The sequence below is a fragment of the Coccinella septempunctata genome, chromosome 1, assembly GCF_907165205.1.
Source record: "Coccinella septempunctata chromosome 1, icCocSept1.1, whole genome shotgun sequence".
NCBI classification, from domain to species: Eukaryota; Metazoa; Arthropoda; class Insecta; order Coleoptera; family Coccinellidae; genus Coccinella; species Coccinella septempunctata.
Genome location: NC_058189.1, coordinates 44504631 through 44522712, shown reverse-complemented (window position 1 = coordinate 44522712; position 18082 = coordinate 44504631). Strand labels below are relative to the sequence as shown.

At 33.8% G+C, this 18082-nt stretch overlaps 1 protein-coding gene across 1 annotated transcript in view; it reads right to left on the bottom strand.

Annotated features, from left to right (window-relative positions):
* The window catches only part of LOC123322588 (otoferlin-like), a 229341-nt gene that overhangs the window by 180005 nt on the left and 31254 nt on the right, over positions 1-18082 (bottom strand). Inside the window, exon 3 of the mRNA XM_044910534.1 lies at positions 17229-17417. Within this exon, the coding sequence (XP_044766469.1) occupies positions 17229-17417 (189 nt within the window). The remainder of the gene's footprint in view (positions 1-17228; positions 17418-18082) is intronic.

The following is an 18082-nucleotide window of genomic DNA, read 5'->3' as shown; positions in this document are numbered from 1 at the left end:
AAGGATAATGGTGATAGTGAAACGTCGTACATCTTAGTTTCTACAATAAAAATAACTGAATGTGTTTTTGTCAAGTTATTGGTTATTGTTTGTCATGTCAGGTTATTGGAACAAAAACCAATTCTCAAACTATCGCCGACATGTTTCGATTATATTAAAAAATCTTCTCCAGGGCTCTAAAACCAATTACAGAAATGTTATCACTAATATACATGATAGAAGCCAAAAGACGACATAACGATCGTATAATAAATAATTACATAAATCGCTGTTCACTACAATTGACACAACATAGTTAAAAAAAGAACAATGAGAGAAAAAAACTGGATAAAATTTGAGTAGATACACAGGTATTTGGCTAAATATTAACTGCGAGGAAAACAATAGTTATTTACACTTTTATCGTAGTTTTTATGTCAGAAACATGACACTAATATATAATATATATTGATTTTGCCATAACATTAATAGAAGAAAAGTGGAATCAAATCGAACCACATACAACTCTAACAATTATATATAAAAATATAAAAGAGTTTTTATATTCATCTTATTTACTTACAAAATATAGGCCATCTGCCTATATTTTGTATAGCAAAAGCCCTTCCATGAATTATTTTTCATTCTGAGACATCAACAAACCAAGTTTTAAAGCGCGTCTCCTTAAAAATATATTCGACAAATGTATTTTCCTACTAGCTTTCGAGAGTATTACTTTCCACAGGCATTGATCTATTCTTGCCAATGACGCAGCTAGTTATACCTAGTGTTTGCCCCTACTGAGATTCATGCTTACTATTAGTTTTCCGAAGAAAAAAATTCAGATGAAACCTTATCAAAAGCTTCCACATCATCAGAAACGGTCACACAACCCTAATGGATTCACATAAGCTTTCAATACTGTGTTGTATACTCTATACAATGCTTAGGCAATGTACAGAATTTGCCAGAGCCGGAGCGAGGGCGTGGCGAGAGAGGCGATCGCCACGGGCGCTAGCGATCTGGGGGCGCAAAATAAAAATAATAAAAAAACAGTATTCTCTCCAATTGAATATTTTTCATTTAATATTTAACACAAAACATAATATTATAAAAATATGCCAAACACATTATACATATGTGTGTGAATTAAATTAATCTGAACGTAAACGAACACTATACAGGTGGGACTGTAAACGTCCGTAGTCCACAGCATGGACTGGAGAATAATAATCAAATACTTAATAATAATAAATTATTAAGATATAGTCCACACCATCAGTCTGAAAACAGAATGCGTCGCCACAGCCTTCTAAAGAACGTCTCTATTGACGGCTGTGGCGTCGCATAACTACCAACGCGATAACAAAGGCCATGTCGAGATCTACGCACAAAAAAACTATCGGAGACCGATTGAGGCGCAAAACCTTAGCCGATTGGGGGTATTTCCTTCAGAACATAGACAACAATTACTCCTGGAGAGCTGGTAAATTATCACAGATAGAGGTTACAGAAGAGGAAAAGAGAAGAAAAATAAAATAGCCTGGAGAAGAAGCTGATGATGAAACATTCTAATTTTGACTAGAAGAATAAGCTGAAAAAGGACCTCATTCAAGTATTGAACTATATTTCAGTGCAACTCGAAGAAAGATTCAGTGTTTTGCCAGAAGTTTCTGAAGACAGCTTTCTCGAGGGAATACGTTTGCAAGGCTTTCTACTTGGCGAATTAAACAAGAAAGCATTGAAGTATAGTCCCGATTCAGATCCATACAAATTTGTGTCCACTCAAAATATTCTTGACTTTATCAGTAACTACAGCTGCCACAGCTACATATTAACGTTCTTTCAACAAATTGAAATTAGTGAAAACCTATTTAAGGTCTTTAACTGGACAGGAAAAGCTGACTTATTTAGCATAGCAGTCCCATCAATAGAAAAGAAAAAGAATCACGACATCATTGATATTCTTGCAGAAACCAAAGCAACAAAAGTCAAATTATAGTTCATTTTGAATGCATGTTATTGTTATTTCGTATCCCTTTTATTTTGATTTTATTTGTATTGATTTCTTCAAAATAGGAAAGATTTTTCCGAGCAAAAAAAGCTAGGTATTCGATTATGAAAGATAAATACAAATCAACATAGGAAAGAGAATTTCTTAGGGGCGCATTATGAGAATTCGCCACAGGCGCCAGAATCCTAGTTCCGGCTCTGAGAATTTCTGGCTCTTCTAGGCAATGTATGAAATAATTTGAATGCGTGTGTCCATATCATACTTTACCTAGGCATTGTATACAATTCCTAGGCATTATATAGAATGCCTGCTGTACTGGTCTTCCGGGAATGTGTGAAATGAAATTATTCGCAGGTGTGAATTTATTATTTAATCTGAATGGTATACAGTGTGTTTCACAAGTAAACGGACAAACGAAAACCGTGCATAGAGGGTATTGAGCCGAGTTTAAAAACATCTCATATTTGTGTCTTAGGTACTCCGTTTCCGATATACAGGAGGTTTTCTGAAATTTCTCGAATTTTCGTTTGGTTATATCTCCTGATATTTTTAATCGATTCGACTGAAAATTTATTATCAGGTTTAAGTTGTCAGTTCGAATGAAACAAAACATCAAAGTTTGACAAAACTCAGGACCGGATCGGACCGGAGTACCTAAGACCCACATATTAGGTGTTTTTGAACTCAGCCCTCTATGCACGGTTTTCATTTGTCTGTTTGCTCTCGAAATACCCTGTATATGTACTATAATGTTCTGTGATATGTAATTAAAATTATTTTATAATTGATACATTAATGCCTTTTTTTCTTTCATTTCCTTTTTTGATAGAGGACTGAAGAGATAGAGAGATATTTGAAAATCCATTCTGAACAAAAACTATCAATAGTTTTTAGTTGGAATAACTTCGCAACAACTTCACTATTAAAAAATTGAGTTTAGAATCAAATATTCTGGGAAATTATTGCATTTCGTACCAATAACTTGAAATACCAGGAGGCCAAGAAGCTGGTTTCACTTTTCTTCAAATATTGAATTGAAGAGAAGATGCTATTGTGATAGCGAAACACGTGTCGTGATTTAAAAACTCATTTTCTGAAAATCTTATAATCTGTTTTAAGTTCAATTATGGATTTTCATCAAGTATCGGCCATATCAATTCAATATTTGAAGAATGCTGAAACCTGCTTTATGGCCACCTGGTGTTTCAAGTTATTGGTATGTAATACCATAATTTCTCAAAATAATTGGTTGCTGACTCAGTGTTATTAACCGTAAATAGTAAAGTAGTTCCGAAATCATTCCAACAGAAAACTAAAAATCATCAAAAGTTTTCAGATCCTAGATGATATGTTTAATATTTACTTCTTATTTAAAATGAACATCAGAGACACTCGTTGATCGGCCGCCATTTCAATGAATTCGCAACGAACGAACCCGCTTTTTAAATTGTCAAAGACTTCCCTCTTTAATGTGATCTTACCTTGAACCTTAAACACATTGCCTGCTAGGCGTTAGGTATTCCATAGAATGACTAGGCAATGTTTGAAATGAATAATATTTCATACATTGCCTGAAAAGTTCAGGCAATTGTATCGCATGCCGGATTATACACATTGCCGGTAACATACTGGCTGATTCATAACTATTGGGACATAGGCTAAGGGCAGTTTGTTTGGACCAAAATATGGCGATAGGACCAAATATACCTCAATAAAATATTGCTGTGGAAAAAGATAGAGGGCGTTTAAGTTGAATTTTTTTTTCGGTGTTTGCTAATAATTTCACTGTATATTTTTTTATCCGTTTTTAAGAAAAACACAATTGAACAGTTCAGATCATCGGAAGGGGATTTGAAGTAACGATTTATTTATTTTATTCATTTATTTCGACGATAAAGCATAATTAAAAACAATGTAACATAAAAAGAATAAACCTAAATTTAATGTTCTACGTGGCCTCCTCCGACTTCTATGCCTTTTCTAATTCCTTTAATAAAGGAATTTCGAAGAAAATATTATTCTGTCCCCTTATAAAAAATTCAACTTTAACGGCCTCCCCACATAGCATGGGATATTGGTCAAATATTTATGGAATATTTGTACGCAAGGTTTTGAATATTTAAGAAATCTTTCGTTGAAATATTCATGAAATAAAGTTATGTCCGACTTTTTCTCACATTGAAATGTTTCATGAAATATTTCATATAGATTTTTAAAATATTTTCCACAACATTATGTGAAATCTCTTCTAATGATCATAGTAATATTACATGGAATATTTACGCAAGATTTCTCCTAATTGAAGAAAATGTTTCCTGAAATCTTCAGAAGAGATTTTCGAAATCTTCCAACGAGGGGGTCTGAAATGTTACGAAATATATTTCTGCGATGTTTGTGTAAAGTTGCTGGAATCTTTCTAGAATAATTTTTGGAAGATTTATATGCCATAATATGAAATATTTCCATAAAAATTTAGGAAATGTTTTGAATTATATTCAGCGTTATCTGACTTTAAATATTTCTGCAATATGCAAAAAAATATCTTGCGAAGTCTCTGAACAATATTTCGCCAGGGTAGCTGAATAACTTCATAAAATACATGTTCCTGAAGAATTGAGCAATACTTTGAACATATATCTTCAAAGTAATACCCAATTTTTGAGGATTTGTATTTCATAAAGTCCCTTGCTAAATATTGTTCAAAGATCTCGCAAGATATTTTTTGAGGAACACTATATTTATATGTATAAGGTTTTCCTGAAAGAGTATAACAAGGTTATATTTGTATAATATGAATAGATCAAAATCAGTTAAAAAAATTTATTCATTTTTCATGAACTACATTAAAATATGTATCAATATACACGAATTCTTTATCTTCGTCATCAGGATCTGCAGATAATTGAAACGGATATTGTCGTTAGCTACTGGCAATCCTGGAATAAATATATTTTTATGATTTTTCAGAAACAGAATGTTCCATTTTTTGTGAATTTAGGGTCATGAAAGTTCTTCTATGAATAATTGGGGTAATTATGGCAAAATTGGAGGAAAAGTAATTAATATGTACTTTTCAGAAAATTAATTGAGCAGCAGTAAATACGGGGTCTTTATTAAAGATTGTTGCATTTGGCTTCGAATGATGCTCCTTACTAAAGGGTTTTGAACTGAATAACATCATAGAATTTCGAAATTGACGCCAACTATTGTAAAAATTATTTATAAACAACCTGTCAGTACTAGATGATACTACATTGTTGGTATGGAATATTTATAGTACTGAAAAGATACACTTTACTGAAATATGTTTTCTTCAACTTGTCAAATTCCTGATCGGTGTGATTTTGGTATTTGAACAAATAGATGTTAACAGAAGATTTTATAGTGCAAGTGTGTAACTTTGAACAAATTCAGTAAATCGAAGGCAGTTTTTGTTGTTGTAAATATGCCAGAACAGAGCGATCGGTAGTTTAAGTTGCGCTATTTTTCATTCAGAAAAATGTTGTAGAGCGTGACCTTAATTTCAGACATGACGTCAGTGATGATTTTTTCAAAGGACAATTCTAATTTTTTTATGATTACTCTTATGTTACACATACGCACACAAATATAAAGTTTTCATTTCATATTCTTTTGTTCGATTTTTCAACAAACGTTGTGACCCACAGAACGACAAACTAATGAATATCCTCGTTAATCTTCGCTGCTACTCTCAACTTTTTATTTGACAGAAACCGATTATCAAGAACCTCGTGTCATTCAATTTTTGAAATAACCGAGTTATTTCTTCGAGTTGAATCAGATTCCCTCGTTTTCGAATTAGTCGATGTTTGTTGAAAGATACAACGACAAGAAATAAGACTTTAATATTTGGTACATACTTAAGTGTAACTTGATAAAACATTCAGAAATGGAGAGGATAACAACTATGTGAAAAATGTACATTGATTTCGGAAATCAAGATGATTTCGGTCTTCAAAAGTATATCGATTTCGGAAGTGGTTACCCCCTCGGAAAAAATTGAAAAAATTTCGATAAATGTATCAAATTACAGTATAATATTCCTTCACTCAAGAAAGCTCCATTTAAAAATACTAATCAACCTGTGCTTGTATATTTAGAAAAAAACTGCCCTTTTCACAGAATTTGTTTGAAGTTAAATTCTCACACTCTATAAAGTGAAGTCATTATTTACAAAACAATAAAAGCCCTAAAAAAATTCACTTCACGAGAACAATTTTAGACCAGATTCTATTTCGACAGCAACTCGCACAGCAAGTAGTCGTGAAAAGAAACACAAAATTCATTCTATTCTGAGGGTGAACTGAAGAAAAGCAAAAAATCTCAGGATATGAAAAAATTATAAAACTCACTTTTTATTCCGTCCACCATCTGAAGTCATCAAACCATATCCGTATGGGTAACACTTTGTATTATTTCGGCATCTGTCGCTTTTTCATATTTTGTCCTTTCACCAAAAGCTACTGCAAAACATTCACAGTATGAAGTATGATACAACTTTAATCAAATGATATAATTTGCATAAATAGGTGAACAAATATCAAAAAATAAAAATACGAGTAGAAATCCATAAAACATGGAATTCATTACCTCCCAATCACATGTTAAAATAGATATTATAAAAAGAATAAAGATTAATTCGAAAATTCCTCTCGTTCAACCTGGTTGTGGTAAGGTAAGACCTAGGGTGAAACAGTGGAATTGCGATGAAAAATAATAAAAATGAACATATACAAATATTTCGGTGACATTATGGCACGAATGGATAGATTTACACACGTGTAAGTAGATGGAAAACGTTAAAGAGGAAATAAGTTACTTACCAAGAATCAAGTGGTAATCAAACTGGAATTTATTTCGTTCCATATCGATACACACGTTAGTCTCACACAAACACACAAAACGATCGAGACAACGCGCAAACGACAAAATCAAAATGGCACCAATGAACGCTTCCTTGTTCGGCTTGCGCTTCTTCGAATGAAACCCAAATCTCACGTACTGCTGTTTCTCCGGTTTCTCGTTTCTGCAGCTGCTCAGCTGGCTAGAGTGGCTAGTGATCAGCGTTGCCAGTTCCAGAAATTTTATTCCCCAGTATACGGTATCCAGAGTAAAGTAAATTTTTACTATGTTGAATTACCTAGATTGATTAGATGGATTTTTATTTTTATCAAGCCTTGAGAAGAACGGATAGAGAATATCGACTTCTGAAAGTAGTACTTGTTAAGTTCATTTGTATCCAAGGAATAAAATAAATAAAGTCAGTTCCTAAAGACAATATGATTAAAAATAATTCATCTACTTCACAAATTATTTATTACTTATAATGATTGAATGCCGATTATACAGTTACAGATAAAAGCTTAATCCAACGTTGAACCCAATTCAAAATTCAACTGACTGCCAACTGACTTTGTCAGTACAATGACAAAATAGAACTGAACTGTCCAAAATTACAATGGATTCAACTTTGAACTCGATTTGAACCTGAACTGTAAAGTATAAAACCGTGGATTAGAGTAATTGAAGATAGTGTAATATATGAAATAAAACAGATTTCTGGACATCGGAAAATAAATCTTACGAAAATTTCTCCAACCTGGCATCGCTGCTGATTTTATCGCGGGGGACTGGGAATGCCGCGTCGACGCACACTACACACTAGTCTAGTCGAGAGAAGAGCGCGTTATTTGAAAGTTAACTAGGATACGACGAAAATTCAAAGCTGCATTTAATATACATAAAGGGGTAGTAGGTGAATGTAATTGAGTATCTCCGAAGTAATTCAAGGGATAAAATGAAATGAAAAATAATGCTACTCTATGCAATATAGTTTCAATAGAATATCTATAGACAAAATTATAAATTGTTGAAGAAACAAGGTATAGACTATACAGTCAAATTTATTCATACAGATAGATATCTTGTTGTTGTTATTTGCTCTTTCGAAGTACTATAATGACTACCTAGTGCGAAAAGAATAATAGCATATGAACAATTTTTTCTTCACACATTGAAAAGACAGTAACTTTTGACGAGAGGGATGCTAACGACAAAACATTAAATAAAAGGTCAGTAGAATATTTCACGGATATAACCCGAAATATTCCGCACAAAAATCCAGAGATGTGTTGAAATATTCCTGCAGTGTTTCTTATATATTTATTTAAATATATGAATTCTTATATGAAAACGTTTCGGTGAAATTAAAATTTCATTATCTTTCAAAAATATTTCCTGAAATATTAACAATTTATTTGGGCTTCCACTTCATCTTTCAGAAATATTGCAAAGAAATATTCTGGAGCGATTTCTGAAATATTTATTGTAGCATTACTTGAAACGTTAATGAAATGTTCAGTTGCATTATAGGTAAAGAGCATTCAGTAAGATTTCGGGAATGAAAATTGATATAATTTTTACACTTTCAGCTTTTCATCGAAAATATTCCACTGAAATATTACTTTAAGGTTTTTTTCAATGTATTATGTAGACGAATTAGAAATATTTAGTTTGTATTCCTGCAAATATTTTTTGAAATATTTAAGAAATATTTCTTACAAATATTCTGATTCCTATGGATATTTATTTTCCTGAAATATTGCAAAATCTGTCATAAAAATTTCGTAGAATATTTCATGAAATATTAATGAATCTTATGAAGTCATATTTCATGAAACATTTATTACATATCACGGAAATATTCTGCCAATCTTGCGAAAATTTTCTTGCCGTAAATATTCTCGAAACCTTTCATAAATATTTCACTGAAATCTTTCTCGAGAATATTTTGAAATTTTTCACTGCAATCTTCCATGCTATGTGGGTCTATCGTTTTTCACAGCAATATTTTATTGAGGTATTTTTGGTCCTATCGTCATATTTTGGTCCAAACAATCTGCCCTTAGCCTATGTCCCAATAGTTATGAATTACCCTGTATATACAAAGATCATAAGTACCGAGCCAAACGCAAGACGACTTAGCGGCCGAGCTAATATTCTCAACCTGGGAGCCAGATCGGAAATATGAAAAAAAAAACTTCAGAAATTGGACATTTTTGAAGTTTACCAAACGCAAATGTAAACGTCAGTCGTGACGTTTGACAATACTGGCAAAAGTGAGGTTAATACTGATCACACAGACAGGGGTGAGTAATACAGATTCAACTCATCGATAGCCTAGGTTATTATACTAATCTTCCAAATATTATACTAATTTCATTATATCTTCATCATAAACAATGCATGTCCATAAATTATATGCATTTTTCAGTCTTCGTAATTTTTATTGTTTTCTTGCTGCAACTGCGGTATATCTTATTTGTCCAAGTGTTCTTAAAATATCAGCTAGCTTCAATAAATCACCCTTTAGGTACCATACAAAAAACTGGTCTACTCAAACATACGTATCTAAACTTTCCATATTCATAAACGTAAATTACTAGAAAGATTGCATCTTTATATTTCGACATTGAAACTGGTAACTTCGCCGATGTGAAGCCGAGATTGAATTAAATTCTCAGGAAAATGAGTTTTCTGGAGCCTTTAGTTCTGATTGTTCAAAGGGAACACAATCGATTAACACATTTAATTTGCACACGCAAACGGCGGGCGGTGGTTCAATCGGGAAAATAGTAATGAGGTAGAAAAACATGGAGATATTTTCCAGTTATGTTGAAGCGTTAATTATGGGTTCGAACAAGCAAAGGATGTATCAATCCATACCAGCGCACAATATTCACTGAAAGGTTCATTATTCTAAGCGCAACTAAACAAACAAAAAATCTGGAGTTTTTGCGCTCTCGTTCAAATTTATAAACAGTGCGGAAGCCCATCCAGATACTAAATTAGCTCAACTATGCATAGTTCGCAGAAAAAATATTGAGTAGATGTACCCGATACTTGATAAAAATCCATAATTCAAATATAATCTGTTTATAGTTCCCAGAATTTTCTTTATTTTTTTCCCAGTATTCCCAGTAATTATGCTATGTCGTAGCTACGTACAATGAGGTTTCGAAGAAAGTTATTATATGTTTGAGCGTCAAGCTGTTCGCCAGATCAATGAACGAACGGAAGGAACAATTCGAAGATAAATATTGGAAAAAAAATTCTACAAGCGTGCGAGTTTAACCGTGTTCCCGCTCGCATTTCAAGTCGCAAAGAGTCACTTTCTCGCACGCAAATATAGACGAGTAAATTGAATTTTGTCATGCCTCTATTCACCGAATGTCAAGGATCATAATAATATATGAATTAATCGAATAAATTTGATTTCTTTCGTGAAAGGGATATATTTATACAGGTGAGTCTTTGACTCGTTCAAATATTTTAACAGCAGATTTTGAGGTCAAAAGAAACACTTTTTTCCTATAGCATTTTTTCCGATTCGGCCCTGATAAGAAGATATGGCCATTTTGAGATTTCATAATGAGCTGTGCCACCCCTAGAAAAACGAAAATTCCTTCAGAATAGCTAGCTAAATCTGTGACTCTACACATCTGTGAATCTTTTAAACAGAGTTGTATTCAGCCAAAGTATCAAATTTCACCTATACTTTTTAATTTTTGAACATCAAATTACGAAAACGGCGCATTATACGAGAAAATATGAGGAACACTTTTATTTCATTACACAAAACGTTCAAATATTCATAAGATAGCGTCCAACTTAGTTTCCAGAGTTGCATTCTTTGAATTTTTGTTATTTTCATGATACGTAATGGTTATAATAAGAAAGTAGTTCTTGCCCACACCACTCTCCTGACTTGTTAGGAAAATATTTTTTATCCCCTTCTTTCCAGAACCTTTTTTTTGTGGTTGAGATAGAAAATGGGGATGAGCAAATCCCATCCTTCAGAAACTGCAGAAATCTCGGAATTATTTTCGATTGCCAGATGTTACAGAAGTCTTTCCTAGCTCTGCGTATTTCAAATAGACAAAGATGTTTTTCAGACTACTTCTCGCGTAAGTATCTTTGCGAGATTTTGGCATTATATAAATTGAAATCTGGCTTGATTCTTTTTTTTATCCTTGTCTTAATTCAGTCCCAAAGTATAGTTCATAGTACCAAAATTCCTGTTACAATCCATTTTTGTCCTGAGAAAATTTGATGGGAGAATACTTGAGGGGATCTTCACGTTTAAAATGACTATTATATTTTATTGAATTTTCATTCATTCTAAAAAGTCTTACTCCACATTATTCATTCATTTAGGATGTCAATAAGCAATATGTTTCGGGCCCATAAGATTTCATCTTCAGCTAGTACAAAGGGATTCATTTCATCACAAGAAGAAGCGCCAACCTAATAAGATGATATTCGATGAAATTATGCAAATCATTGAGAACTATATCTGAGAGACAGAAGTATGGGGCCCTTACATTACATTATTTATATACATAAAGTTCGAAAGACTCCAAGAATTATGATTGCAGAATACCCAGATAAATCCGGAATATCAGTCAAATATGCAATATAGAAATCTCCCAAATTCAAACGACCAAGTGCCAAGGAATAATGTCAAAAAAACTGAGAATAGGTTATGTTATGGTCCGTTTTGATCCCTTTTTTTTAAATTTATATGAATTGAATACGAAAACAAATCCACAACATCAATGAAAAAATTCTTTAAATTTTAACTTCAAATTTGAAATTGCCCGAAACTCAAAGAGGGTTTCTCAGCTTACCTTACCCACGTCTCTCTGCACTTTTACACCTTCAATGGCCTGAAATCCTGACGTCTTGTCTGAAAATTCGGAATTTGGAAATTCTTCGAAAAAAAAACTGACTAATCTCAAGCTTCTTCTTCTACTCTGACGACGGATCCTCTAATTTAATTATTTTCTCCAATATGACCCCTCAATAATCATTACTTCTGCTATTGGTTCAATTTCCTTTTTCCTTTTTATGGAGATTCTTCAAGTTTTGATATTTTTCGATTTTCTTATTACTATTCCTCTAAGAATCCAGATTTACCGAACCAAAAATATCAAATATGCCTTTTTCATAATATTTCGTCTCTTTTAATTCAATTTTACTTATCAATCCATCATTTTTTCCCCTTGTCAAAAACCAAAACTTCAGCAACTCCCAAATTCGGATGAGTACACACACCTTGATTTTCCTCTATACAATTGAACAATAATGATCTTTCAAACTTAACTAAACAGTTCCTCCAGCTGAGAAACCTTTTTTATAAATTTTGAAGAAAACTGGACCATATCAGTTACAATTGAGATATGGATGGAAATAATTAGAACAGGCTTTACCCACTAATAAGGAGAAGAAGCTACATGTCGCAAAATTGAAAATAATCGAAGCCTCTTTCAGACCCCATCTGACGTGGGGATTCGCGGATGAAAGCTATAGAATTCAGACCATAGAAAACATGCAGCTACGATGTGCGATAGATGAACCCTGGTTTGTGAGGAACAGACAATTCTATCAAGAATCACAGTATTTATGAAGACGACAGCAGAGAACATATTCGAAACGTCGGAGGAACATTCGAATCAAAAACTCAGAAGACTAGTGGACTATGACCCGGAGGAAGACAGGGGAAGATTAAAAATTCACAGAAGAAGATCAGAAGGTATTTTGAGGGGAGATATTCTCAACATCGTTATCTTGAAAGATTGATATACAAAGGTGATTTTTAGTGGTTGGTTGGTTCATTTTGACATTCTGTTAAAAAAAAAAGATTCCCCGTACTGCAGTATTGATGTTAGTTCATTCCGTTTAGTGATGTGAATTATACTGTTTTGAACATATCTGGAATATACACTTCCCATGGTAGTATGTCTGGAAACGTTTCGTAGAAGAATTACCTTGCTTCAAAAATGAACACTTGGTTGTGGATTTATTCAATTTTTTCCAAGTAAGACAAAGATGAACAAATGAAATTTTGCAGAGGTATTTTTGGAAGAGAGATGCATCTGAAACTCATTTTCACATTCATAGCTAGAATGGGGTGAAATCGGCACCCCCTTTTTGACTTTCTACCATAATTTTTCGCAGGTTTCTATTTGGGAAATACCACTGCAAAATTAATTTTTTTTATCCCTGCCAAAAATATACAGGCTGGGAAAAATTCGTTGTCTACTGAAGGGATCTCGAGAACTTAGCAGCTAAAAGAAAACGGACGGCACATTCTCGAGCTTTTTTTTTGACTAATCCAAATCTGAAAACAGACCCAGCCTAACGTTCATAGATTTCGAGTTATGAACGAAAATTGAGAAATTGTCATTTTCAATGAAGCTGAATATCTCGCTTATTTGAACTCGTATTCGAAATCCGTTGTTACATTCTACAGGCACTTTTTTATGAGGAATTCGAATATGATATTAAAAAAATTTTTGATCCTGTCATTTTCGAGATACGACAGGGATTTCTGATTTTTCAAATGTAAACCATAGTTGAAAGTTCTTTCATCTTACTGCAATTTTTTGCTGATTTCAAAAATGTATCACGTGTCGCTATTCACATGAATATAACATAAGAAAAAAAAATCAATACTTTTTCCTGGTTTTCGATTCACTGTTGAATTTTCAGTAGCCTGGCGTAACCATAGCGACCGTTTAAAATGCATTATGGTTCGTAAACTCCACATAAGTCTATGTAAACTCAACCTTCTGTGATAGGAATCACCGACCGTCGAATAATTATTTCTTTTATATATTGATATCTACAGTCACAGGAGAGCACACAGCCGCAATTAGCCCTGAAAAATTATAAGTCTGTTCGCACTTTTTTTTCCTTTATCTTTTTTTTTTCTTTTTCTTTTTTTTCTTTTTCCTTTTTTGGTCTTTTTGTATATTCATTCCCGGCAACTGGATACAGTAATGAATGAATGATATCTAGATCGATATCCTTTAAAAGAGAGTAAAAGACTTTCGTCTGATTATTAAAGAAGAAAATCTATTCATATATCGTTTTTCTATTTATGAAAGAAACTTAAAGAGTCAGTAATATAAATAAAATACGTTAGCTATCTATAATTATAATTTTTACAAAAGTGAGATGATGAAAAATAGGTATTTCTGTAAACGGTAGGGTTCGAATTGTGAACTATCGTAAGATAAGCATTCCAAACATCGCGAGAACAAACGATGGCAAAGTAATAATCGAAGTATTTATTCAGCAATCAGTGATTCCAATCATAGAGGCTCAGGTTCACAAAATATAGTGCATATTCAACGGTTGCTATGGTAAGCCAGCCTACTTCTAATTCAACAGAGAATCGAAATGCAGGAAGAAGTATTGAATTTTTTTCTTGTGTAACATTCATGTGAATAGCAACATATGATACATTTTTGAAATCAGCAAAAAAATTGCAGCAAGATGAAAGAAGTTTCAACTATAGTTTACATTTGAAAAATCAGAAATCCCTGTCGTAGCTCGAAAATGACTGGATAAAATAATTTAATAATATCATATTCGAATTCCTCATAAAAAAGTGCCTGTAGAATGTAACAACATATTTCGAATACGAGTTCAAATAAGCGAGATATTCAGCTTTATTGAAAATGACAATTTCTAAATTTTCGTTCATTACTCAAAATCTATGACCATTAGGCTGGATATGTTTTCAGATTTGGAATAGTAAGGAAAAAAGAGCAAGAGAATGTGTCATCCGTTTTCTTCTAACTACTATAGTTCTCGAGATCCCTTCAGTAGACAACGAATTTTGCCCACCCTGTACAAATATCGACGAAATAGAGAACAATTATATGCTTACATAAATATCCAAATTCAAATATTTTAGATTAGATATAATCTACCTCAATATATAGGGAATTGATCAATAAAAAATGGAGTTACGTGTTGAAAAAGATGTACCTAATATTCGAAATTCAAATAAAATAAAATTTCTACATACATATTATCCGAATCAATTCCGGCTCATACTCATGACCAATATTGGCCAATAGGTATACATTTATTATATAAATACACAAATTCCTGGAAAATCCTTCAATTGCATAAATCATTTCATTGTTTTCTATATGTTTATGTGATTGAAATGCGGTTTACACACACTATATTAGTTAACCCTCTGCCCAATTTTTATTTTCAATTTGATGGTGGTGTACTTATCGAAATCATATGCCGACAAACGGATTATGAAAAAATCGGAACAATACACTGCGCAAAAAAATTTACGCACATTATGGAAATCTCAAATTTATTCTACAACTGAAGGTGTTCTCAATGATGATTATTTTTATCAGAATTATGCATGCATATGTTATCCACTTTCAACGGTTTTCTTCAATACAGATGTTTTTTCCCAGCAAAAATAAAAAAAGATTATATTATCAGATTTTGAATGTATTGGCTCCATTCTGAAATCAGTTGTTCTCGATGAATTCTAGTGATCAATAGTTTTTCTTTCGTTTGATTTTCTACACTCGATCGCTATGCAACGCGAAACACGCAATTTGATCCAAGAGGAATGTGCCCAAGCGGTAGTTTTGCGAGAAGAAGGCTGGACATACACAAGAATTGCAGAAAGGTTTGGAGTTTCCCATACAAGTGTGTCCAGAATGTTGCAGCGATTCAGGGAGACAGGTATAAATGTCCGAAGACCAGGACAGGGTAGACCACGGGTAACAACTGCCATTCAAGAACGTTACTTAGAGTTTCTTCGTTGAGACAACGGTTTGCAACCGCTCGTCTCCTTCAAATTCAGCTTGAGCAAACTCATGAGGTGCAAATTAGCACTCAGACAATAAGAAATCGCCTCAGAGAATATGATTTAAGGCCTCGTGTCGCGGCAAGAGGCCCAGCTCTTACCCCAGCCCATCGAAGGGCGCGTTTTGATTTTGCGATAGAGCATATCCATTGGGAAGGGACCGATTGGGAAAGAGTTCTCTTCACAGATGAGTCTAGATTCTGCCTCTACCATTGTGATCGACGTTCCCTTGTATACAGACGTCCACATGAAAGATATGCTCAGTGCAATTTCCTGAATACTACTGGTTTCGGGGGAGGATCGATTATGGTATGGGGTGGAATATCTTTGACTGCTCGCACAGACCTAGTGGTGGTTGATAATGGAGCTATGAATGCTGATAAGTATATAAGGAACATTCTTGAAGAGCATGTAGTGCCATTTGCCCCATAGATTGGTGAAAATTTCATTTTTATGGACGATAATGCCAGACCCCATCGTGCGCGCATCGTTCAGGAGTACCTTGAAGAGGTTGAAGTCTCTCGAATGAAATGGCCAGCAAGAAGTCCAGATCTCAATCCGATGGAGCAGGTTTGGGACAACCTCAATAGAAGGCTGAGAAGTTCAGAAAATCATCCAGCTACTCTTAATGACTTAGGAATCCAACACGGAGAAATCTGGGAAGGATTAGATCAGAACATTTTAAGATCACTCATTTTGAGTATGAACCGTCGTTGCCGAGCTGTAATTAACGCAAGGGGTAGAAATATCAAGTATTATATCACTTATCAGCATTTCAGTATTTTGAAAATTGTTCATTTCTCTTCTTTCACATAAGATTCGGTGAAATCCTGAATTTTTCTTCCATTTATTGTGTCTTGTTTCGTTCAAAACCTTCCCGAGAGAACATAAAAAATATGTTATAAAGTCGCTGTAGAGTTAACTTTCATTAAAATTGAGATTTTCAGAATGTGCGTCAATTTTTTTGCGCAGTGTATTTTGTCTCGATAGAATTTACTAGGACAATATCTAGAATATTCAGAACAAACATGGAGCATCCTACTAATTTCACAGGCTCAACATAATAACAGTGGAGGACCTAGTGATCCAAAATCTGCTGAATGAGAACATTGTTTTTTTTATAAAGTGATCCACTCACTTTTGTTATAAATACGCTTGAAGTTCTGCAGGTCGAAGCTCTCCTCTCCAGGAAAGCGTCCGCCTGAAGGCAGCCCGCGGAATACACGCTGGCACAAGAAAAAACCTTAAATACCTCATTAATTTCGACCAGCTCAGACACCACACGCTCAACCTCTCCTGATATGCAGGGGACCACTTGCATGAAAATGCACCAGCTCATTTCTCTCCACTCGATTATTATACCTTAAAGCTATAGGAAATAATATTTTCCAATTTTATTAGAAATTATGATACACATTGTGCATAATTATTTCAAATAACTTTCAAAATTACATTATTGAAGGGTCATGAGCGGGTTTATTGTTCTCCCCTGACGAGACACCACTGTGTAATACTCACCGGTATAGATTGATTATTCGGATCCAAGAATGTGTCAGAAACCATGAGTCGACCATCTTTCACGACCCCCTGCAGAAAAAGAGCATAGCTTCCTATGATTTTGTCGGAGAACACACGGTTTCTTGAAAATAGGTCGATTTGAAGGGTCTCGCTCTCTTCAACTGGGCGGCATACTGGCCAGTCGTATATCTGTAACAAAAATTGATCCGATTTAGAAATATGCTAAATGGCGCCCAGTTTCTTCTCAAAAATTGCGATGAAGTAACAGTTGTCTCTTTCTGTCTCATTTTTTCCATGATGAATCAGTACGTAATAAGTAGAACAAGATGAAAATCCATGATTGAACTAAGAACAGTATACGATTTTCGCTAACATGAGTAGTTTAACTACGACACGTATTTCATTATCACCGTAGCACCCTATCTCAAGAAAATGGAAAAAGCTGATGAACTCACTAATTACCGGTCGTAATGAGAAATAGAATAGTGTATTTTCAAACATGAACTATACATATTCTAGTAGAAGTTCATGAGCTGTTTTGATTATACTAGGTGAGGCTATTCCTCAGGCGATGTCATCTTCCAAAATCGATCCTAAACTCATTGCTCATCGACTGATTGTTGTTTCTAATTAGGTTGAAATTTTACAAACAAAAATGAAAGATATATAGCATAAATTACACAATATTAGGACCTCAACTCCAGCTGTGGATGTCACCTCTAATCCATTCAATATGGATGAATTAAAATCAGCAATTAAATCCACCAAATCTCGGAAAGCTGCTGGTTTCGACGGAATTCATCCTGATTTCATAAAGGATTTAGGCAAAAGGGCCTGGTCTTGGTTGTTATCTT